We start from the raw sequence: 25872 nt of genomic DNA on the forward strand, positions 1-25872 counted from the left end.
AGCCTATCATGAAGGATACATTTCTAATTATTGCCCCTTTTCTTCTAAACAATGGAAATGGACCTAACAAATGATGTCCTTCTAGAAGAGTTAAGGCCTTCTGGCAATGTTCTGTTTAACTCACAATTTGGGTTAAGGGAGTTTTGACTGATTATGAGGCAATGGATGTACCATTAAATTTCTCACTTACATTGGGACTTCATGTTTTATCTATCAAAGTATAAGGTAATTAATGTATGAGATTGGCTGCAAAATCCTTCGCAAATAAAAGTATTCCCTATAAGTGCGCATTTTCCACTCCTATTGTTCATAGAAGATAAACAAGAAAAAAAAATATTCAAAGATAAGGGTCTCATGATAATAGAAGTCTTGATCCATGATCTTGGGAAAAGCTGTTCACATCAAGGATGCCATCTTTTCTTGGGAGAAACCTTCCTGGTTAGTTCAACCTTAAGGGTTCCAGTGGGTGTATAGTTCCAAGACTGTAAAGAGACCCTTATTAGTTGTGAGATTGTAAACCCAAGGTTCAAGGTTCTAAAGTTTTGCTGTAGTGTGAATAGCAAGGACAGTCTTTCTATGATGTCCTCGTAAGATCTAATCTTTTGGTTCTAGATTGTGAAGGGGTTGTCCTCAGTGAACCATATAAAGCTTTCTTTACCTGGTGAAAATATACTGCAGTATAATAATCTACTGTTATCAACCCTCTTGCGTGGGAAAGTTTTTATACAATCAGAAAACATTCATTGAAAATGACAATTGGGCTGGGCATGGTGGCTCATGCCTGTAATCCCAGCACTTTGGAAGACTGAGGTGGGTGGATCACCTGAGGTCAGGAGTTTGAGACCGGCCTGGCCAACATGGTGAAACCTGTCTCTACTGAAAATACAAATTAGCCAGGTGGTGGCAGGCACCTGTAATCCCAGCCACTGGGGAGGCTGAAACAGGAGAATTTCATGAACCTAGGAGGCAGAGGTTGCAGGGAGCTGAGATTGTACCATTGCACTCCAACCTGGGCAACAAGAACAAAACTCTATCTCAAAAAAAAAAAAAAAAAGGAAATGACAATTGAACAAAATTTCTTTGTAAATGTTTAAGTGGCCCATCATGTAGCCAAATGTACCTGAAGCTTTGATTGTCTTCTCAGGAATATGGAATCAAACATTGGTTTTAAACTATTTCTGCAGTTTATAAGTCACCTCATCAATATATTCAAATTGGGTCATTTTGTATATTCCATGGTAAGTCATGGAATGCAGAACCTTTAATAGCAGAAGCTTTAAGGACTCAGGAAGGACAAGCCAGCCATCCTGGTTCTCCATGAGTCCATGCTTAACATTGGACTTATATCCTCTTGAATACCAGTTGATTCTCTAATTTAGGTGTACAGCACTGATAACTAAAGGGTTATCACAAGTAATTTGACTTAGACTGTGGAGTTCAAATTGTGTACCTAAACAATTTCAGTATCGGCTGATTTAACATGAATGTCTGGAAAAGCATTTTCTCCATATTTAATTAATTTTTGTTCTACTTGGGTTAGCAGTTTTATACAAAGAAATTTGGTTACTTCTGTGGTATACAATAACTTAACATAATATCCTTAATTATGATTGACAATATATACTCAGACATATTCAAATTTTAGAAATCCCATACAATTTTGAAACATGTATTAATATCATTTGCTAAAATATAACCTGAAGATTAAACATTATTTTCATTTTGACAGTGCTTCCCATGTAACTTAACATGTTAAAGAATTCTGTTTACCTGTCTTTTGGATGCTTTAAATGCCCTCTATAGCCTCCCAAAGTTAGAGATCAGAAAAGACCATTTTGAAGCTTAAATTTGGTTTTGGGAAGCCTATTAAATATGTCAAATGTTTAAAACACTTGATATTATAAACTAGAATTCCAGGTCACCATAAGTCATTCATTTAGCCAAAATGATGACTCAAAAATTTTTTTAAAAGGCAAAAACCTTTACTCATTGATAAAGGGAAGACTTAGGTTTCCAAAGAATCTGTCTTTTGTCTTCCCCAAATAAATTGTGTGCGTAGTATATTCAAAAGGTAAAAAAAAAATTTCTTTTATTTATTTATTTATTTATTTTTAGATGGAGTCTTGTTCTCTTGCCCAGGCTGGAGTGCAGGAGCATGATCTAGACTCACCACAACCACTGCAACTCCTAATCTCAAGTGATATGCCCTCCTCAGCCTCCCAAAGTGCTGAGATTACAGGCATGAACCACCATGCCAGGCCAACATTTTTCATTATCTTTTAATATTACATGAAAATTTTGTTCAAGAGAGAAAGCCAAATTTCACCCATGCACTAGTGGACTATTAAGGTCAACCCCAATTTTCAATAAAACCTTATATACAAATCTATCCAATCTTAAATCAGTTTGACCATAAGGCAAGATTTTTATAAACCTTTTATAACCCTTTACAAATTTTTGTTAAAGAGAAAATTAGTGCTTTAAGAAAACCCTGTTGTGCTTTTATTTTGATGTTCAATTTACCAAAAAACAAATAATATCCCTTTAAATGTAGTGAATATTTTCATACAAGAGTTTTTTTATGAGGTTAATTTTTATATACCTTCCACAACTTATTTAAACCTTTAGCTTTATTTAATTTAAAACAATCCTTTAACCTTCTAAACTAGGCAAAAATTTACATTCCCATACCTTCTTATAATGTCTTACCAAAAACACATTTCATTCTCCTTACATCCCTTGTATGTAAACCTATTTTTTCAGTAGTCTCAATTACATGTTATAGTGGTAATTTTTAACAATTTCACTTTTGGTGCATAAATTTTCTTTTATAAAACCTTTCACAACTTATGTAGGCTATCTATGACATCCTTGGACTTTCTGACTTGTCCTAAACATCCCTGTTTTTAAACAACCAGTCACTTTACTTTAGGACAAGAATTTACCGTGAATTATACGAATTATCTTTTCTTTATAACTTTCTTTGCATACCAAGGAAGCATGGCTAATTCCACATATCCCTAGGCCTTATTTAGAATTTAATATTTCCAAAATAAATTGAGCAATTTTCAAAAGTCAAAGCAGTTTATGACCTTAAAGCACTTAGCAAACCTAATATCTGACCTGCATAAGTTAGATGAAATGTTTTTATTTTGCTAATACTCTTTAAAGCTGTTATTTCTCAAAGATTACTAAAGTTATATGAACTAAAAGGCATTATTGTTTTTATTTCACTTTCAAAATATTTAAGTGCTTATTTCTGTTTAAGCCAATTAGTGCTTTTTTATATAAACATTACACACACAACACATATATAACTACACAGACAGAAAGAGAAGATTACTACAGTAGTTGTAAGATTTTTCATTTGCCTTTTTTTTTAGGTTTCTTAATTGGTTATTGGCTTTGGGGTGGAGTCCTTGGAAGAACAGAGGCAGGAAAGGCTCTCTGGTGCCTCCTGTTTTTCCTAAGGAGTCCAGACTGTTAGAGTTTGAATAACTGCTTTTAATTATCTGAGTTTTAACTATAGGACTCTTTAATAAAGTCATTTTAAAATTTAATATTACCTGACTTTAGATAGGCCATATGGCTGGTATTTCTCACTTTTGAACTTTACCAAAGGTAACCTTCCAGGTGCTCAGATAAAGGAAAATTTAAGACAGTCCATGGAGAAGAAGAGAATTGACAAGGTTACACATACATCAAACCAGAAATGACTCATTTCTTAAGCTGAGAATCAAACCTGGACTGCCACTGTGAAAGGGCAAAAATCTTAGCTACTGAGCTACAGCAGAGGCTGGTCTCCATTGCCATTGCCAGTAGGAGTCTATAGTAGTTAATTTTGAGATTGCAAAGGCTTTTAACTACTCAAAATAATTTTTAGAGCTAATTATGACCTGAACCCTAAAATTCCTGTACCCTGGAAGGCAGAGACCAAGAGAAAGCACCCCCATGTGGTTACAAGGTTAAGCTCTCAAATACATAAAACAAGATAGAGGCCTCATCCAGATTTTTGTTTATTTCAGGGACCTGCGGCAAAGTTTGTTACTGACGATCTTGCTGGGTCATCTAGAGCAGTGAGCTTATGGGGGCCTAAGCCCATGTTTTATCCTAAGGAACTTTTTGACACAGAAAAACAAATTAATAGCACAAAATGCACCAGATTTACTATAGCTTAAGACTAGCCTCAGAATTCTTTTTTTGCATTAATCAAAACTTTACAGGGGAGATAAAGTGATTTTTACCATTCATTCAACTGGTTTGCACAGAGAGAGAAAAGCCAGAAATCGGACTGCTAAGAAACTCTTACCCTTTTGCCAGCATGCCAGGTTTCTGGGTTTTCTTTCCTTGAGCAACCCTAGTGACAAAGCTTATCATACCATAGCCATGGAGGCCAACCCCAACACAGAAGAAAATCTTTTTCTTTTTTTTTCACTGTGGTGTTGTTCATTTGGAACGTTCTACTGTAAGTTATCTTTAGTAAGATTTTGCCATTTCTGTAAGACTTTACTGCCTCCCAGGACTAATGTATAAGTCAGAAGGAACTCAGTTTTCCAAAAATTAAGGATCCAATTTTTTACCTAAAATTGGCTTTACTCTCAGGTTCTCTTGATTAACTTAGTCAATGATTTTTCCTACCTAAACGTGCAAGAAAAATGACACAAAGGGATAGAACACAAAATCCCTGTGAATTTTTTAAAGCCAAATTTTATAACCCCTGCAATGTTACTGCTTACTACCAGTCCCTTTCTGACCCAGTCAGATGTAAGAGGCCTCGAACTAAATTCAAGACAGTTAATTCCCAGATACAATTTGTTCCCGGACCCATTCCTGTTTCTGTAATGACTTGCACACCCAGTTTGGATCAGAAATGTGCTCAAAGAATCTCAGAGAGCTCAAAACACAAATCTGTGGAGCTCCGAAATCTGAAAGGGAGCTTACCCACGATCCCCAGCTGCTCTGAGAGATCAATGGACACAAACGGGTCCTGCAGGTACCTTCCGGTTCAGTGCTCCTGGGGATTGCTAGAAGCTCTACTTTGGATCCCACTTCTGACAACATCTGATAAAAGAAAAACTTCAGCTGAATTAAATTTAAAGGAGTTTAATTGAGCAATGAACCATTCACGAATCAGGCAGCCCCAGAGTCACAGTAGATTCACAGAGACTCCAGCACAGCCACATGGTGGAAAGAGTTTTATTTATAGACAAAGAAAAAAAAAGAGGGAAATGACATACATAAATTGGCAATTAGGTGCAGAAACAGCTGGATTGGTTACAGGTTGGCATTTGCCTTATTTAAACAAAATCTGAACACTTAGCAGTCTATGGGTGGTTAAAGTATGGCCGTTGGGATTGGCCAAGACTCAGTTATTGTTACAGGCATCTACTTCTGAGTTAGGTTTTCAGTCTTGTCTGACCATTAAGCTAGGTTACAGTTCATCCACAGGGACTCAAATTTAGGAGTACAGAGTCCTTCTCGGGTCATATTTCGTTTGCTTTAACAGTTTCCAGTAAGTTTCTTATTAAAATGCAACATAGGCCAGGTGCAGTGGCTCACAACTATAATCCTAGCACTTTGGGAGGCTGAAGTAGGGAGATCGCTTGAGCTCAGAAGTTCAAGACTAGTCTTGCCAACATGGCAGAACTCTGTCTTTACACACACACACAAAATACAAAAATTAGCCCCACGTCATGGTGCATGCCTGTAGTCCCAGCTACTTTGAGGGCTGAGGCAGGAGGATCAGTTGAACCCAGGAAGTTGGGGCTGCAGTGAGCCTGGATTATGCCACTGCACTCCAGCCTTGGTGACAGACTGAGACCCCGTCTCAAACACACAAACAAAACAAAACAAAAAACACAATATAAGTAATGGCTGAACGTTATGTTTTTATTAGATGTCATAGTGTAAAAACTAGAAACAGAATGTCAAAAACATAAGATTAAGTTTCAGGATAAGCTTTCCTCCTTTGGTAGAATTACTTTTTAATTACATGTTTGTTTTTCTTTTCTGATATGATGGTTAATTTTACGTGTCAGTTTGACTGAACTAAGGGATGCAGAGATAGCTGGTGAATTGTTCTTTCTAGGTGTGTCTGTAAGGGTGATTTCAGAAGAGATTAGCACTTAAATAAATAGACTGAGTAAAGAAGATCGCCTTCACCAATGTGAGCAACCAACATCCAATCTACTGATAATCTGAATAAAACAAAAAGACAGAGAGAGAAAAGGTAAATTTACTCTCTCTGTTTGAGCTAAGACATACATCTCCCACACTTCAGATGTCGGTGCTCCTGGTTCTGTTTCTCTGGGGGAACCCTGACTAATATGCCTGCTTTGAAGAATTCCTAGTCTAAGGCAGGAATTATAAACTTTTAGCTTGGTTCTGCTACTTGAGATTAATTATTATGAAAATTTACCACTTAGGCATCCGGAACATGTAAACACTTTAAAAGATCCTTATCTGTTCTATTAAGTGATTGTATTCTGGTATCTTCCTTATGATCAGTTCACTTTTATAGACAGTTTGAACATCTAGTATGTGTTCATTCTTTGATTAATACAAAATAGTCTTAGAGATAATGATGATGGAGTTGGAATGGGTGGAAATGCATCTGATAGCTTCAGTTTAATGTTGTGCATAGAGTGACTAAAGTAAGCACAGTTCATTGTGGGAGCAAGAAGTCAGAGCAGCAGACCCAGATTAGAGAGCTGGGGAGAGACTTCGTAGGGTTAGTGAGCTCCTTTTGTGTGTGTTACTTGTAAGACATCACCTGGAAAGACTGATCAAAATCATGATGATATTATATATAGCAGTTTCAACCTTGATGATCATTCTTCCAAATAAAAATAATATTTATATTTACTTTAGTGTCCTTGTCAACTATGATGACTACAATTTATTTCTCCTTAGAAGCTTGTCATTTGTGTGAAAACCATGCATGTTTGTGTATAATAACACTGACAATTGAAACATTTTTTCAATTTTTAAGCTTTTTTTCAGATAATTTTTAAAGGAATTGTTTTTGCCCATCTTTAGAAGTCACTATGCATAATTTGAACTGGGCAACATGTACAGCTAGTTGAATACATTATTCAAAATCAGTACATGCTGGCTGACTTTGGTTCTTTAAAGAGGTGACTAAGATGTTGCTCAGCCAACACAGAAATAAATACACACAATCACAAACAAAATTGTTTTCAGTAAACTTAGGTAAGTAATAATTTTTTAAAGCATTTATATTATATTCATGTAGAGTAGTATGTCATCCAACAAACAAAGGTCTGATATTCTTCTATCAGAGCAGGACCATGAAATTTTACCAAGGCAAACAAAATTCCTAACCTTTGGTACTTTACTCCTAAAAGAACTTAATGGATAATATATTTTACTCATACTCAACATATAAATATAACAATCCTGGAAATGGGATTTCCAAGGCCAAAGAAAATTAAGTGTAAAACATTAGCAGGAAACAGAGACAATACAACAAGAGGAAATTAATCACATTTAAAAAATCTAATACTATAATTTTTAAGGTACTTTACACTTCACAAATATGAAATCTTAGTGTACTCTTTTATACCATATATTACATAAAATATCACTGTTATTTTATGATAAGTGTTAAAAGGTATTTTTCACACAAGATAATGGCATAATAATTTTATGCTTTTTAAAAATTAAAGTAAATAAAAGGAATAATCTGGGGACTTGATCAAATGAATGAAGCTCTAGATTCAAGGGTGGCAGTTCTAATCTTTGAGCTAAATCTAGGCTACAGTCTTTTTCTTAATAAAGTTTTTATGGAACACAGCCACCCCCGTTTATTATACATCATTTATGACTGCTTTCTGCTAAAACTGCAGAGTAGAGTAATTGTGACAGAAACTATATGGTCTGCAAAATTGAAAATATGTACTATATTGTCTATTACAATAAAAGTTTGCCAGTCACCTCTCTAAATGGAAACAACTGAAGAAATGAGTAAAATATTAGAAAACACACTTGTAAACACATTGTTGATTTGGTAGTAAAACAAAAAATTCACAGAAACATAGGTAATAATCAGTTGGATAATATCAATAATTAAAAGAGTCTATTTAAATAGCTATAGAAAGGATTGAACACTTAAAAAAAGTATAGTAAACCATATGCCAATACTTTTGGAAGAACATTATACATTTTCTTTGAAAGATATTACAGAAGGCTTAAATTTAGGTAAATTACATTCATGGACAGAAACATTCAATATCGTAAAAATCAGTGTCCCCTAATTATTTATAAGTTTCATGCAATTCCAGTGGAAAAAAAAAATCCAAACAGACTCCTTGTGGAACTTGAAAAGGTAATTTTAAAAACTATACCAAAGAGTAAAAGGCTAAAAATACACTAGATATTCCTAAAGAAGATACTTTGGGAAGAGGAACTTTTCCTATTAGGTGTGAAAACATAAAATAAAGCTACAACAATTAATATAGGGCACTAGCGACTGACAGGTGAGCAGACTGACATCTAAGCAATTCCAAAAATGAGGTCCACATACAAGAAACTCTTTTTTTTTTTTTTTTGAGACGGAGTTTCCCTCTTGTTGCCCAGGCTGGAGTGCAATGACACGATCTCAGCTCACTGCAACCTCCACCTCCCGAGTTCAAGTCATTCTCCTGCCTCAGCCTCCTGAGTAGCTGGGATTTCAGGCATGCACCACCATACCAGCTGACTTGTATTTTTAGTAGAGACGGGGTTTCTCCATGTTGGTCAGGCTGGTCTTGCCTCAGATGATCCACCCGCCTTGGCCTCCCAAAGTGCTGGGATTACAGGTGTGAGCCACCATGCCCGACCACAAAAGAACTCTTGATGTAAAACAATGAGGTGAAGAGCAGTGAGGAATGTGGCTTCATTCATTTGGGTAAGGGCAGTTGGTTATTTACGTAGACAGAAAAGATAAAACTGAATGCCTATTTTACACCATTCATAAAACTTAATTTGGGATCACAAGCCTAAGGGCAAAAGGAAAGAGTTCGAATATAATAGGTGCTCTTTTCTTCATGGTATAACAGAAAAACACCTTTTAAATAAGAGACTTATAGAAGGAAACTATATTTGATACTTGTTTAAAATCAGCAGCCATTTGTTCATCCAGAGATATTCTAAGTAAATGAAAAGTCAAGGCACACACTGGGCGAAGATATTTGTAACATACACAAATGGCAAAGGATTAATACCTGGAATGTGTAAAGATCAACAAATCAAAAAGGACAATATGATGAAAATTACAAAATATATTAACACATCAAAGAAATGTCCATACTCCTATGCTTATTGCATCTTGGCTTATTCACAGTAGCGAAAATATAGACGCAACCTAAGTGTCCATCAATGGATGAATGAATAACGAAAATGTGGTACATATACACAATGGAATGTTAATCAGCCATAAAAAAATGAAATCGTGTCAAGTACAACATTATGGTTGGAAATGGAGGTGACTGTGTAATGTGAAGTAATCCAAGCACAGAAACACAAGTATCACATGTTCTTATTCACATGTGGGAACTGAAAGAGTGAATCTCATAAAGATAAAATGTAGGCTGGTGGTTACCAGAGGCCAAGAAGGGTGGAGGTGATGTGTGGTTGATTAATGGGTACAAATACACACTTAGAAGAAATAAGACCTGGTGTTTGATCAGTAAGATGATTATAGTTAACATGAATAGATTGCACATTTCAAAATAGTTAGCAGGGAATAATTAGAATGATTCTAGATAAAAAATAAATATTTAAAGTGATGGATATGCCAATTACTCTGATTTGATTATATAAATGTATGAAATCATCACATGTATCTGAAAAATATGTACATCTAATATGTATCAATAAGTAAATAAATGTCACATTGAAAAATTTTAAATTATTTTCACATTGAAGTTAGGCTGACACAGTTATTTCAATTTATATCTCAGCTTACTCAACTGAATCTTCTTTATAAGACTATATTAAATTCAGAGTAAATGAAAATATGAGCAATTTAATTTAGTGTTATGTGGGGGAAATGTTTTCTTTTGGATAAGACAGGAGCAATGTTTCTAGTTTATTATTATAAGAAAAAGTCGTGATATTAAGTTCCCAAAATGTATCATCTTTTATATAAAATTCAGATCATATCAGAGCAATCAATTTATACATGGATAAAACACATAACAAATGAATGATGGTAATCCATTAAGCCAAAGGGTTTTATAACTTCAATAGCTAGTGAACATGTGGTGAGCACTTGTGTATGAATACATATAAAGTATGTATTTAAATGTACACTCCATTAATTTTTAAATAAACCTTATGTGCTAACTTTAAAAAATTTATGATTATTTAAATTAGACACTAACAACTTCTTTAATTAACACTAAATTTCACATTATAACACAGGAATATTTTTAGCTCTTAGTGCTCACTCTTCCGAAAATTTAATATGCTTATAGTTATATTTTTTACAGTGTAACATCCAAGTATGGAGGGACAATTCTACTAAATGGTATGCTGAAATAATTCTTTCTAGTGACTGAATGTTGTTACTCATATATCAGACAGATCAATTTTCCCTACCTAATAATAGGAAAAATTTAAAATATCAAATAACAGTAGTACTAAAAATCAGTTTCTCATATATTAACTAGTCAGCAATACTGAGAACCAATAATGGTTAGAAAATTATGAAATACAGCTCAAATTATTTTATTATTAATTGGTTTAATTTTTAAAATATATGTCTGGTTGAATTAAGTATTCAATAATTCCTACTTACATTCATGAAAGTGCTGAATCATGATGGGTGACTATGTTGGAGTTTAGTTAATAACTAACTGGGCACATAGGAAAAAGAAAGGCTGTGCCTCTTTAGGATAAAATAAGAAGAAGCCCAAATCTACCTGAACAGAAAAGGGAGACTGTTGTTCCAGTCAATGCTGAAGATTTTGTTTCTCTGAAACAAATTCAAAATAACAACAAACCAATGCAAATGGGAGTACATGAGATCCACTTGAGATTCAGTTCATGGTTATCAGCCGAGCTGTGCTCATGGACTAATAGGATGCAGTCTGGGCTGTTCAGGAGACTTTATGTTGTCAGTAATGTGACACTCATTCCAGTAACTTGTTTTCTATAAGTTCTTCAGTTACTTTACCATGAATATCGTTATTCTTTGCTGATCCACCCCTTTTCTTGCACTCTCATATTTTTATAAAGTAGTAAGTGTGTATCTCTTTAAAAAACTTTTGAAATAATGTAATTGACAAATAAATTTTAAAAATGACACACATATATGACAAATAAAACCTACAAAGTAGGAATCAATGGTAAATACATTACTCTCATTGCTATCTAATATGTGTAAATAATATAGGCATTGGAGAGTCTGTTACTAATACATTGATACTAGTTGGCTTACTTATCACCTACAAGTAATGTCTACATATCTATATGAAGAAATTCTTTTTCCTAGGATGTTACTAATGCCTTCCTTCTATTAAGATGCTGTAATCTTGATCCTTCTTTCAGGTTTTATTTTTTTTTTAAGGGAGAAAATATCAAAATGAGAATCAGGCTCTTTGGAACATTGTTTCCTATTACAAGCAGTAATTTCTGTAGAAATTTTTGGTTTACTTTACCAGAATTTCCACCTTTATAAGAAAAGACTTGGATGTCATGGTCTGATTGCTTGTTCCGAATAATTTTGTTACTCACTTCATAATGGGTTGATAAGGGCAAGCGAGAAAAAAAAAGAGTCCAAACAACAGAAATGGAGAAACGGAAGTAGATCTTGTTTAAAAGAAGCTCAGTTGCTTCAATCTACTGAATGTCAGTCTGCTTTATACCATGGTGAAGTAACTTGCATCAGACCGATCCCCTTGCTGAGAACAACTGAAAAAGCTGAATAACACCAAATTAATAACAGTTTGAAGGTCTTGGAGAGCAATCAAGGGAACCAATATTAGAATGGCTATAATTCAAGAAAGAAGGGAAATATGTTATTTTGAGTCAGACATTTCCTGCTGCTTTTCCTTAGAGACATCCAACAACTTGCAAGGATCATAAGGATGAACAAATGAGCAGAAAATTGTGAATAGAACTTACAGGAACCTTAGAATGCCAGAGCACCATGAATCTGAGTTTAGTCTACCCAGGCAGTCAGGCCTTGAGGGGTCAGGATACTGAGAAAAGGGAACCAGAGAAAAGGGAGCTTGAATAATATTATTATTATTTTTTTGGAAATACGCATCTGGTTGAATTAATTATTCAATAATTCCTTCTTACACTTATGAAAATGCTGAATCATGATGAGTCATTTATATATATACACATATGTATATGTATATGTATAGATATGTTATAAGGAATTCGCTCATGTAATTATGGAGGCTGGCAAGTCCAAAATCTGCAGAGGTGATGTCCAAGTTTGAGTATGATGGCTGATAACTGCTATAGAGTCAAAAAGAGCTAATGTCCCTGTTCTCAAGTTGTCAAGGAGGATAATTTTGTCTTATTTAGGGAAGGTCAGCCTTTCATTCTACACAGGCCTTTAATTTTTTGGATAAGACCCACCCACATTATGGAGGGCAATCTGATTTACTCAGTCTAGTATCTAAATGTTAATGTTTACCAATTTAAATCAGAACTCATCCAAAGACATCTCCAGAGAAACACCTGGAAATATGTTTGACCAAATATCTGGACACCCCATGATCCAGTCAAATTGAAACATAAAATGAACCATCACAGAATTTGAGTAATATGTACTTACAAATTTAAGAAGTAGAACTTTCACAAGTCTCATGTATTTTATAGACAGAAATTAGGAGTCCTGGGTCTGTCAAATATAAGAGATTCTGAAAAATGTATCAGTCTATCAGTTGAAACCCAGAACCAAAACACTGCACTAAAGACTGAAAACCAGTCTCAAAAGACCTCAATTATTGATTGGGGCCATTTAGTCTACTCCTATACTAATTGACTGTGAGGAAAATAAAGCACCTCAGAGAAAGACAACATATCTAGAACAACCATGTGTTTTCATACATAGTGTCCAACATTGACTAAAAAGTTACCAGGAATGTCAAAATACAAGAAAACATTTTTAACAAACAATAAAAAATCAGTAGAAACACACAAACAGGTAATTTAGATATTGGAGTTATTAGTTCATGATAACAATAATAATATTTTCAAAATCTGACAATGAAATAAACTAGAATTGTGAGCATTAAATTAAAAAATAGAAGCTTCATAACTTAAAAATATAAAATGAAATTAATAACTCAATAAATGTAGTTATTAGCAGATTAGACACTGCAGAAGAGAGTTACTGAAATGGAAAATTGATTAATAGAACATACCATAACTATGGAGAAGAAAAAAGATGAATGATAGAAAAGAATATAAGTTAGATATGAGAAATGAAAAATTCTGATAAGTATGCATTTAAAAACCCAACAAAAGGATAAATAAGAAATAGAGTAGAAACAATATTTAGTCCTGTCTGAAGCAGTACTGATTGAAATTTTTTTCTATGGAAAGACATCTAATAACAGATTTAAGTTGCTGTATGAATTACAAGCGAGACAACCACAACTAGACTAATGTAAACCAAATATAAAGTCATAGTAGGAAAAAAAGAAACACACTCCAAGGTAAGTTTTAATGAACTCTTAACAAATAATGAATGCCAGAGAACAATAACATATGTTTTTAAAGCATTCAGGAAAAAAATACCTTCCAACCTAGACTTTTATGACCAGTAAAACCATCTTTTTAAATGTAGGCAAGATAATGTTGTATTTAGACACACAGTAAAGAGAGATGTCATTACAAGCAAAGTTACAGTAAAAGGAATGGCAAGGGGACAAACTCTGGCAAAAACAAAGTTATCCAAAATTGAAGTACAGAAATGTAGAAAGAACTGAAGAACAAAGAAACTTCTTGGTGAATATGTGGATTAATCTAAATATTAGCTGACTGTATAAATCAGTATTATTCCTTGTGAAGTTTCTATACATATATAGAAATAAAATGCATAAGAAGTAGCAATAACAGTAAGAGAATAGTGTAAAAGAATTTTTTCAATCCTTGTCTTTCTGAAAAGTGGAAAAGGTAATATAGCACTTCCTTCTTCTCTGTGGTTTCACTTTCCAGTTTCAGTATCCCAAGGTCAGCTTTGCTCTGAAAATTCAATTATTATGTTTTTTTTCTAAATTTATAATTTCTCTATTTAATTGATAGTTGTTTTTGTTAATATCTTATTGTGCCTAATTTCTAAAGTAAACTTTATCATATACACATATGTAAAGAAAAAAACACATAGGATTTGATATTATCTGCAATTTCTGTATGCGATAATGGTCTGGAAAGTATCTTCCATGCATAATGGGAGACGCTGTTATTTAGGATACACTTTAATAAGATACGGATGCATTAGTAATAACTAGACTAATCAACAAAATAATAAAAGAATATATGTTAAAAGAACATAAAATATAGAAAAAATATTTGATTAGTTCAAAATTTAGCAATAAATAAGAAATGACACAAAAAATAGAAAAATAGCAAATATTGAGATGACAGATTTAAAAGCAAATATACATTAAATATAAACAGACTAAATACTTTCATTAAAAAACGAAGATTGTCATATTGCATAAAGCAATACCCTGTATGATTACCGACCTTATTGGAAGGATACAGAAAGTTGCAAAGTAAAATAACAGATAAACCAGATTATACTAACCAAAAGAAGGCCAAAGTAGCTGTACTATAGTAGGCAAAGTAGATTTTATTGCAAGAGCATCATTAAAAATAAAGATATTTCATAATGAGTATGAAATGTATATGCACTAAAAATTATTACCTCAAAATATATAAGTAATATGCTTATGTTTTATATATAAAGATTTTATATATATTTATCTAAATATATTTATATACACTATATAATATATAAATATATATTTATAAATATATAATATATAACTAATTTATAAATATATAACTATATCTGTGTAGTGAAACCACAGATAAAGAGGAAATTCCTTTTATTACCTTTTCCACTTTTCAGAAAGGCAAGGATTGAAAAATAATATATATATATGTATAAATATATGTATGAGGGACATATTAGGAAGCCATGATTAGCCAACTTTTAAAGAGAAATGTATTGGCTCCATTTGCAAACTGATTTGATTTGTAGGTTTTACTTAGAAAGTGCATATTCTTATTATCCTAAAATATTTTTTTCTATAATTGAAAAGGTATTCCTCTTTGATTCAGCATACAGGTTTGGAATAAATTTATTCAGAAAATTTCTATTTAAGCATACAAATCCATCCCTCAGCCAATAGAATGCATAAGGTCCCAATCAGATTGTCCTCACATCCAGTTAGTTCCTACTTTACCTTCCAGATATCAATATATAGTCCTATTATGGCCCATATTCTTGGAGAATATAATTAAAGCTATAGAAACTCATTCAAGAAAAATTGATGTACAAATAATTACAAACTGTGGGATAATATATTAGAAGTTCAAGAAGAAGTTCATCTATTGACTAGATTATGAATGCTTGATCTTTGTGTGTGTTTTTTTTTATCCATTTCTTCAGCCCCTTAGGAAAGAAAAAACATGTTATGCAAAGTTTAGAGCAAGACCTTTCCTTGGTTTAAAAATAGTAGCTCTAATTTTACTTACAGATCTTATTTAATGTGTAAATGCCTGGAAGCTAAAAGCAATGGAAAAAAATAAGAACAAAAATTATACCTATGAAATACTTCTGTTTTTCAGGAAATTTTATTTTTATAAAATGCAGTTTAGAACAGATCTCAACATTATGACTTTATTCAAAAGAAAAATTAATAAATTTACCAATTCTTATTCAGAGGGAGATTGTTCGGGTTATGTATTATAGAAGTTAAAAAAAATAAGCATGGGAATACATAATTTCTCAATAAAGTTAGTTATCAATTTATTTTTCAGTAAATATAACATGAGCATTTACAAGTACAAGAAACTGTTCCTTCTGTGCAACTCGGCCAACTATCCCCGTCAGAATAAGATCATCTATATAGCCTTAAAAAAATGATATTTTCAAAAAAGTTGAGAGAGACTGAGCTATGAAGTAAATAGCTTTACAGTGTTGTCTGATTTAAAAATTGCTATATTTATTAAAAATTCAGAAATACAGAATTAAAGTAGACCATGATTATTATCTGCAGTTTTCAGATATAACAACTGTAATCATCTGTTGTATATCATTTAGATATTTTATGTATATTTTTTAAGATATCAAAACAACACATGTATGGAAGATAGCTCAGCATTCTGTTTCAAAGTCACATTTTACATTTTAAATTTCTTTAATAAGTGTCTAAAATTTACAAATGTACTACAATGTACTACATAATTTTTATGGCCACTGAAACAAATACAAGGAAGTTGGAGGAAATGTTAATAAATATTCTGCCATTTCAGCTCCATCACTATCCCCTGGACATATGAATAATATCAGCCTGACAGGTACGCTTGCACATCTTCCTCTGAATTGACACTGGCATTTAAACAGTTACATACACATATGGATTACTGTTTTTGTAACTGTTCATTTTGTAAAAAACGATTTTTAATATACTATCTATTATTTGTTTTTTTTCATCAGAATTCTTCCAGGCTAAGATATATAGACGTAACTAATGTTTACCAGTATATTAAAACTTAGACTTGCTTGAATTCCTTAAAATGTGTTTATTTCCACAAGGTAGATTCTTAGGAGATGGGTTTCTGGGTAAGATATTGCATACATTTTTTGGTTTATTTTAATAGATATTGCCAGATAATTTCTCATTTTTAAAGGTTTTTATGTTTTCAGAGTTATAAATGAAAGTTATCTTCCTAAACCCATAGGTTAGAGGACTTTAATTTTTTCAATCTGGTGGATAAAAACCATGTGGCATTATGACATTAATTACAATTTTCTGTCTCCTACTGAGATTGAGCAGATTTCTTTTGTGTGTGAGTCATTTGGTTCATCTCTTCTAGGAATAGTTTTCCTTCTAAAAATATTTTTGCTATTTTTCAATAACTGTTTGTTTTGGTTATTTTCTCTTCTTTAAGTCAAATTATAGATGTATATTAGATATTTGAGGTATTATTCTTTATATTTACCATTGTTATAGGAAATATCCCACACTTCATCACTTTATTTTTTTGTCATTATACTTTTTTTAACTTGTATATAATTAAATTTGTAATTTGAAAGAAACCTATACAATATTTTTCTTTCCTAGCCCAAGAATATAAAGATTCTCAAATATTTTAATTCTAACTTTCTGCTTGTCTCTTCTGAGTTAGTATTTGAAAGCAGTTTAAATCTCTCTTATTTTAAGCATACCATATTAGTCATTTTAAAATTATTATATATCAATAATGCTATTTACATTTACCAATGTTTTTAGCTAATTATTTGTGCTCCATTTTGGATTCAGTATTGTTCTAGCTGAAATTCGTCTTGTAGTCATTTGTTTCATATAATGTCTAAAATTATTATCTTGTTTCTTTACTCTTACTCTAAATTGCTATTTCAAGTAAATAAAAAATTCTAGGTTGAAAGTTATTTTTTCCTGAGCACTTTAAGATAACCATATTTACAGAACAAAATTGAAAATTATAAATATTAATTCTTTTAATATTTGAAATTTTAAAATTTAAGCTTTGAAGAAAGTAGTGGTTCTCCCAGCTAGGAGTTTGAGATCTGAGAATGGACAGACTGCCTGCTCAAGTTGGTCCCTGACTCCCAAGTAGCCTAACTGGGAGATATCCTCCACTAGGGGCAGACTGACACCGCACACCTCACATGGCCGGGTGCACCTCTGAAATGAAGCTTACAGAGGAATGATCAGACAGCAACATTTGCTGTTCAGTAATATTCACTCTTCTGAAGCCCCGGCTGCTGATACCTAGGCAAACAGGGTCTGGAGTGGACCTCAAGCAAATTCCAACAGACCTGCAGCTGAGGGTCCTGACCGTTAGAAGGAAAACTAACAAACAGAAAGGATATCCACACCAAAACCCCATCTGTACATCACCATCATCAAAGACCAAAGGTAGATAAAACCACAAAGATGGGGAAAAAGCAGTGCAAAAAAGTTAGAAATTCTAAAAATCAGAGCACCTCTCCCCCGCCAAAGAAACGCAAATCCTCACCAGCAAAGGAACAAAGCTGGATGGAGAATGACTATGACGAGTCGAGAGAAGAAGGCGTCAGACAATCAAACTTTTCCGAGCTAGAGGAGGAAGTACGAACCCAGCGCAAAGAAGCTAAAAACCTTGAAAAAAGATTTGATGAATGGCTAACTAGAATAACCAATGTAGAGAAGTCCTTAAATGACCTGATAGAGATTAAAACCATGACATGAGAACAATGTGAGAAATGCACAAGCTTCAGTAAGTGACTCAATCAACTGGAAGAAAGGGTATCAGTGGTTGAAGATCCAATGAATGAAATGAAGCAAGAAGAGAAGTTTGGAGAACAAAGAGCAAAAAGAAATGAACAAAGCCTCCAGGAAATATGGGACTATATGGAAAGACCAAATCTACGTCTGATTGGTGTGCCTGAAAGTGACGGGGAGACTGGAACCAAGTTGGAAAACACTCTTCAGGATATTATCCAGGAGAACTTCCCCAACCTAGCAAGGCAGGCCAACATTCAAATTCAGGAAATACAGAGAATGCCACAAAGATACTCTTCGAGAAGAGCAACTCCAAGACACATAATGGTCAGATTCACCAAAGTTGAAGTGAAGGAAAAAATGTTAAGGGCAGCCAGAGAGAAAGGTCAGGTTGCCCACAAAGGGAAGCCCATCAGACTAACAGTGAATCTCTCGGCAGAAACTCTCCAAGCCAGAAGAGTGTGGGGGACAATATTTAACATTCTTAAAGAAAAGAATTTTCAACCCAGAATTTTATATCCAGCCAAACTAAATTTCAGAAGTGAAGGAGAAATAAAATCATTTACAGACAAGCAAAAGTTGAGAGATTTTGTCACCACCAGGCCTGCCCTACAAGAGCTGCTGAAGGAATCACTAAACATGGAAAGAAACAACCAGTACCAGCCACTGCAAAAACATGCTAAAATGTAAAGACCATTGATGCTAGGAAGAAACTGCATCGACTAACGAGCAAAATAACCAGCTACCATCATAACGACAGGATCAAATTCACACATAACAATATTAACCTTAAATACAAATGTAAATGGGCTAAATGCTCCAGTTAAAAGCCACAGACTGGCAAATTGGATGAAGAGTCAAGACCTATCAGTTTGCTGTATTCAGGAGACCCATCTCATGTACAGAGATACACATAGGCTCAAAATAAAGGGATGGAGAAAGACCTACCAAGTAAATGGAAAACAAAAAAGGCAGGGGTTGCAATCCTAGTCTCTGATAAAACAGACTTTAAACCAACAAAGATCAAAAGAGACAAAGAAGGCCATTACATAATGGTAAATGGATCAATTCAACAAGAAGAGCTAACTATTCTAAATGTATATGCACCCAATACAGGAGCACCTAGATTCATAAAGCAAGTCATTAGAGACTTACAAAGAGACTTAGACTCCCATACAATAATAATGGGAGACTCTAACACCCAACTGTCAACATTAGACAGATCAACGAGACAGAAAGTTCACAAGTATATCCAGGGATTGAACTCAACTCTGTACCAAGTGGAACCTAATTGACATCTACAGAACTTTCCACCCCAAATCAACAAAATATACATTCTTCTCAGCACCACATCACACTTATTCCAAAATTGATCACATAGTTGGAAGTAAAGCACTCCTCAGCAAATGTAAAACAACAGAAATTATAACAAATTGTCTCTCAGACCACAGTGCAATCACACTAGAACTCAGGATTATAAAACTCAATCAAAACCGCTCAACTACATGGAAACTGAACAACCTGCTCCTGAATGACGACTGGGTACATAACAAAATGAAGGCAAAAATAAAGATGTTCTTTGAAACAATGAGAACAAAGATACAACATACCAGAATCTCTGGGACACATTTAAAGCAGTGTGTAGAGGGAAATTTATAGCACTAAATGCCCACAAGAGAAAGCAGAAAAGATCTAAAAGTGACACCCTAACATCACAATTAAAAGAACTAGAGAAACAACAGCAAACACATCCAAAATCTAGCAGAAGGCAAGAAATAACTAAGACCAGAGCAGAACTGAAGGAGATACAGACACAAAAACCCTTCAAAAAAATCAATGAATCCAGGAGCTGGTTTTTTTGAAAAGATCAACAAAATTGATATACCACTAGCAAGACTAATAGAGAAGAAAAGAGAGAAGAGTCAAATAGATGCAATAAAAAATGATAAAGGTGATATCATCACCGACCCCACAAAATACAAACTACCATCAGAGAATACTATAAACATCTCTACACAAATAAACTAGAAAATCTAGAAGAAATGGATACATTACTGGAAACATACACTCTCCCAAGACGAAACCAGGAAGAAGTTGAATCCCTGAATAGACCAATAACAGGCTCTGAAATTGAGGCAATAATTAATAGCCTACCAACCAAAAGTCCAGGACCAGACGGATTCACAGCCGAATTCTTCCAGAGGTACAAGGAGGAACTGGTACCATACCATCTGAAATTATTCCAATCAATAGAAAAACAGGGAAGCCTCCCTAACTCATTTTATGAGGCCAACATCATCCTGATACTAAAACCTGACAGAAACACAACAATAAGAGAATTTTAGACCAATATCCCTGATGAATATTGATGCAAAAATTCTCAGTAAAATATTGGCAAACCAAATCCAGCAACACATCAAAAAGCTTATCCATCATAATCAAGTGGGCTTCATCCCTGGGATTCAAGGCTGGTTCAACATATACAAATCAATAAATGTAATCCAGCATATAAACAGAACCAAAGACAAAAACCACATGATTATCTCAATAGATGCAGAAAAGACCTTTGACAAAATTCAACAGCCCTTCATGCTAAAAACTCTCAATAAATTCAGTATTGATGGAACATATCTCAAAATAATAAGAGCTATTTATGACAAACCCACAGCCAATATCATACTGAATGGGCAAAAACTGGAAGCATTCCCCTTGAAAACTGGCACAAAACAGGGATGCCCTCTCTCACCACTCCAATTCAACATAGTGTTGGAAGTTCTGGCTAGGGCAATCAGGCAAGAGAAAGAAATCAAGGGGATTCAGTTAGGAAAAGAGGAAGTCAAATTGTCCCTGTTTGCAGATGACATGATTGTATATTTAGAAAACCCCATTATCTCAGCCCAAAATATGCTTAAGCTGATAAGCAACTTCAGCAAAGTCTCAGGATACAAAATCAGTGTGGAAAAATCACAACCATTCTTATACACCAATAACAGGCAAACAGAGAGCCAAGTCATGAGTGAACTCCCATTCACAATGGCTTCAAAAAGAATAAAATACCTAGAAATCCAACTTACAAGGGATGTGAAGGACCTCTTCAAGGAGAACTACAAACCACTGCTCAGTGAAATAAGAGGACAAAAACAAATGAAAGAACATTCCATGCTCATGGATATGCTACAAGGCTACAGTAACCAAAACAGCATGGTACTGGTACCAAAACAGAGATATAGACCAATGGAACAGAACAGAGCCCTCAGAAATAATACCACACATCTACAACCATCTGATCTTTGACAAACCTGACAAAAACAAGAAATGGTGCAAGGATTCCCTATTTAATAAATGGTGCTGGGAAAACTGACTAGCCATATGTAGTAAGCTGAAACTGGATCCCTTCCTTACACCTTATACAAAAATTAATTCAAGATGGATTAGAGACTTAAATGTTAGACCTAAAACCATAAAAACCCTAGAAGAAAACCTAGGCAATACCATTCAGGTCATAGGCATGGGCAAGGGCTTCATGACTGAAACACCAAAAGCAATGGCAACAAAAGCCAAAATTGACAAATGGGATCTAATTAAACTGAAGAGCTTCTGCACAGCAAAAGAAACTACCGGCCAGGCGCGGTGGCTCAAGCCTGTAATCCCAGCACTTTGGGAGGCCGAGACGGGCGGATCACAAGGTCAGGAGATCGAGACCATCCTGGCTAATCTGGTGAAACCCCGTCTCTACTAAAAAATACAAAAAACTAGCCGGGCGAAGTGGCAGGTGCCTGTAGTCCCAGCTATTCGGGAGGCTGAGGCAGGAGAATGGCGTAAACCCAGGAGGTGGAGCTTGCAGTGAGCTGAGATGTGGCCACTGCACTCCATCCTGGGCGGCAGAGCAAGACTCCATCTCAAAAAAAAAAAAAAAAAAAAAAAAAAGAAACTACCATCAGAGTGAACAGGCAGTCTACAAAATGGGAGAAAATTTTTGCAATCTACTCATCTTACAAAGGGCTAATATCCAGAACCTACAAAGAACTTAAACAAATTTACAAGAAAAAGACAACCCCATCCAAAAGTGGGCAAAGGATATGAACAGACACTTCTCAAAAGAAGACATTTATGTAGCCAACAGACACATGAAAAATTACTCATCATCACTGGCCATCAGAGAAATGCAAATCAAAACCACAATGAGATACCATCTCACACCAGTTAGAATGGTGATCATTAAAAAGTCAGCAAACAACCAGTGCTGGAGAGGATGTGGAGAAATAGGAACACTTTTCCACTGTTGGTGGGACTGTAAACTAGTTCAACCATTGTGGAAGACATTGTGGCGATTCCTCAAGGATCTAGAACTAGAAATACCATTTGACCCAGCCATCCCATTACTACGTATATACCCAAAGGATTATAAATCACGCTGCTGTAAAGACACATGCATATGTATGTTTATTGTGGCACTATTCACAATAGCAAAGACTTTGAACCAACCCAAATGTCCATCAATGACAGACTGGATTAAGAAAATGTGGCACATATACACCATGGAATACAATGCAGCCTTAAAAAAGGATAAGTTCATTTCTTTGTAGGGACATGGATGCAGCTGAAAACCATCATTCTGAACAAACTATCACAAGAACAGAAAACTGAACACCGCATGTTGTCACTCATAGGTGGAAATTGAACAATGAGAATACTTGGACACAAAAAGGGGAACATCACACACTGGGGCCTGTTGTGGGGTTGGGGGAGGAGGGAGGGATAGCATTAGGAGATATACCTAATGTAATTGACATATTCATGGGTGCAGCACACCAACATGGCACAGGTGTACCTGTGTAACAAACCTGCACATTGTTCACATGTACCCTAGAACTTTAATAAAAAATAAATAAAATAAAATATTGAAATCATAAAAAATTATAAGTATTAATACTTTAAAAAATAATTTGACTAAAATAAGTGGGTATGGAAGCAGCATTGGAAGTTTTATAATTTCCTAAATATTAATATTAGGGACTCTGATGATATTTTTTAATTAATTGAGAAAGAAATCCTTAAGAATATTGTTCAAAGTCATGGAATAGTTTTGCGTTTATAATGACTTATTAGGTAATTCCAACCAATGCCCTAAAACAATAGATAAATTGAAAAATATGTAAGTGGACAATATCTGCTTGAAATTATTGAGAGCTAATGTGATTGTAACTAGGAGATCAAGTAGAGGAGAAAGATTAGGAGAATATGCCAAATCCTGAGCAGGAATACAAAAGCAAATTCATCTTTCAGTTTTGTGTGTTGCTTGCTTTGGACGACTCACTTATTCTCTCAGCTCTGGAAAACTTGCAGCCATTATCACTTATGCATCACCGTTTTCCCATTCTTTTCAGTTTCTTCTAGAATTGTTATTAGATATATGCTAAATGGTCTCCATCTATCTTCTATAGCTATTACAACCCCCTTCTTATTTCCATTTCTTCTATATTTTATTCCAGATTATTTTCTTATATATTATCCATGTAATGAATTCTTTTGAAAATTATCTTTAATCTACAAATTTTTGTGACCATTATTTACAGAAGTTTTATTTTGTTCTTTTCCAAAATACCTCTTTTTGCTTCCATCATGTCATGTTCTGATTTTTATAGTTTACATAATTTTAAATGTTTGTAGTTTCTTTTAGGTTGTTCAACTTTTTTCTCCTTCATGGACTTCCCTTTGTAGGGGTTTATTTGTGTGTCTTATAATTATTTTTATTATGATTTTGTTATCAGCAAGTGTTGCTCTCTGTGGGAGTTCCTTTCTCTCTGCATTTGTACATAAGGCTAAGTTTGTATAATACCTTCCTGGATCCTAGGAGTTTTACTAGTTGTGTACCAGGCGTTTTATTCATTTTTCAGCTTTGGGTCTTCTACTGTGCATAAGTGTATGCTCTGTACTCATTCAAGCTGCAAACCTAGGTTCTTGATTTTCTTTCTTTTTTTTTTTTTTAATTTATTTATTATTATTATACTTTAAGTTGTAGGGTACATGTGCATAACGTGCAGGTTTGTTACATATGTATACTTGTGCCATGTTGGTGTGCTGCACCCATCAACTCGTCATTTACATCAGGTATAACTCCCAATGCAATCCCTCCCCCCTCCCCCCTCCCCATGATAGGCCCCGGTGTGTGATGTTCCCCTTCCTGAGTCTCACGGCTAGATAGCCAGCTTTTATGTGACTTTCATAAAGTACTGGATGTAGTTCTTCCTGTCCGCACTTCACAACTGGGGTAGTCCTCCAAGTTCCTAGACTTTAGGCAAGGAGGCATAATTCCAGTCTCTCGCCTTTCATGGCTCTGAGTCCCATCTCCTGTTCCTACATGTACAACAAGCCTCAGAACTCAGTTCTTTGGGACCTTATTCTAGTTTGATAGGACTGTGGCCCACTTTGGCCTCAGCTGTGACTGTTTGACATTTTAAATTTCCTCTATGAATTTGGACTTGCAGATTCAAGCTCAGATATGCATTTAGTTAAAAAGAAAAATAGTCTATGGTTTTGAAGTAGAAAAATGGAAGTTTTCCCATATCATCTTAGATAGGCATATTGACGTGATGTTTTCCCTAGGAAGCTCCTTAGCCTCTCATAAAAAATATGCTCCTTATCCTTCACATGCCCTCCACTTTTCCCGGGTAAATATAAATATAGGTTCTCTATGTAACTATATGTAATATCATTATAACCTAATAACTCATGACATGTATTCTAGTAGTAACATTTTTCCATGCCTAATATTTATCATTTACATATTAAATTAAGCAATCATCCATAAATATATATTAATGGTTTATATACTGTTTAACATTTTATTCATTTTTGTTATTACTGAATACTACCAACATGTGATAATAAAACAAACAGAAGATCATATATATAAGTGTACAATATTTCCTCATTCTTTCAACTACTATATATTGAATGGCTGCTATATTCCAAGCGCTGTAATAGGCACTTTAAATCACTGAATAAAACAGAAGATTTTTAATGTTATTTTCTTCATGTCGGTGAAAAGAATGACCATTTTTCTGGCCTTGGGAAGTGACATTGAGCAGAAGTAGTAGGAGCCATCCATGCAAAGACAGTTTAGAATCTCCTCTTTCATTGAATGAAAGCTTGACCTACAATCCAATCCTTCACTGGCATTTTTATGTTGGTGAGTGGTAATAAACATTAAATTGTCTCTGGTATTTCTACAGCTTAGCAAATGGAGTACCTTTGGAACTCTGGAAGTTATACCTCAGATTGAATCGGGAACACAGATGTTCTCAGTGGTGACAGAAGACGATTGTGAAATTCTTAAAATCCCAGCAAAGGGATATGCAAAGATAAAGGAGGTATGATATCTAAT

At 34.3% G+C, this 25872-nt stretch overlaps 1 protein-coding gene across 2 annotated transcripts in view; it reads left to right on the forward strand.

Annotated features, from left to right (window-relative positions):
* The window catches only part of CNBD1 (cyclic nucleotide binding domain containing 1), a 550745-nt gene that overhangs the window by 380536 nt on the left and 144337 nt on the right, over positions 1-25872 (forward strand). For both annotated transcript variants that reach the window (XM_038000319.2, XM_038000318.2), the window contains exon 7: positions 25721-25858. In XM_038000319.2, the coding sequence (XP_037856247.2) occupies positions 25721-25858 (138 nt within the window). The remainder of the gene's footprint in view (positions 1-25720; positions 25859-25872) is intronic.

The sequence above is a fragment of the Chlorocebus sabaeus genome, chromosome 8 (genome assembly GCF_047675955.1).
Source record: "Chlorocebus sabaeus isolate Y175 chromosome 8, mChlSab1.0.hap1, whole genome shotgun sequence".
Lineage (NCBI taxonomy): Eukaryota > Metazoa > Chordata > Mammalia > Primates > Cercopithecidae > Chlorocebus > Chlorocebus sabaeus.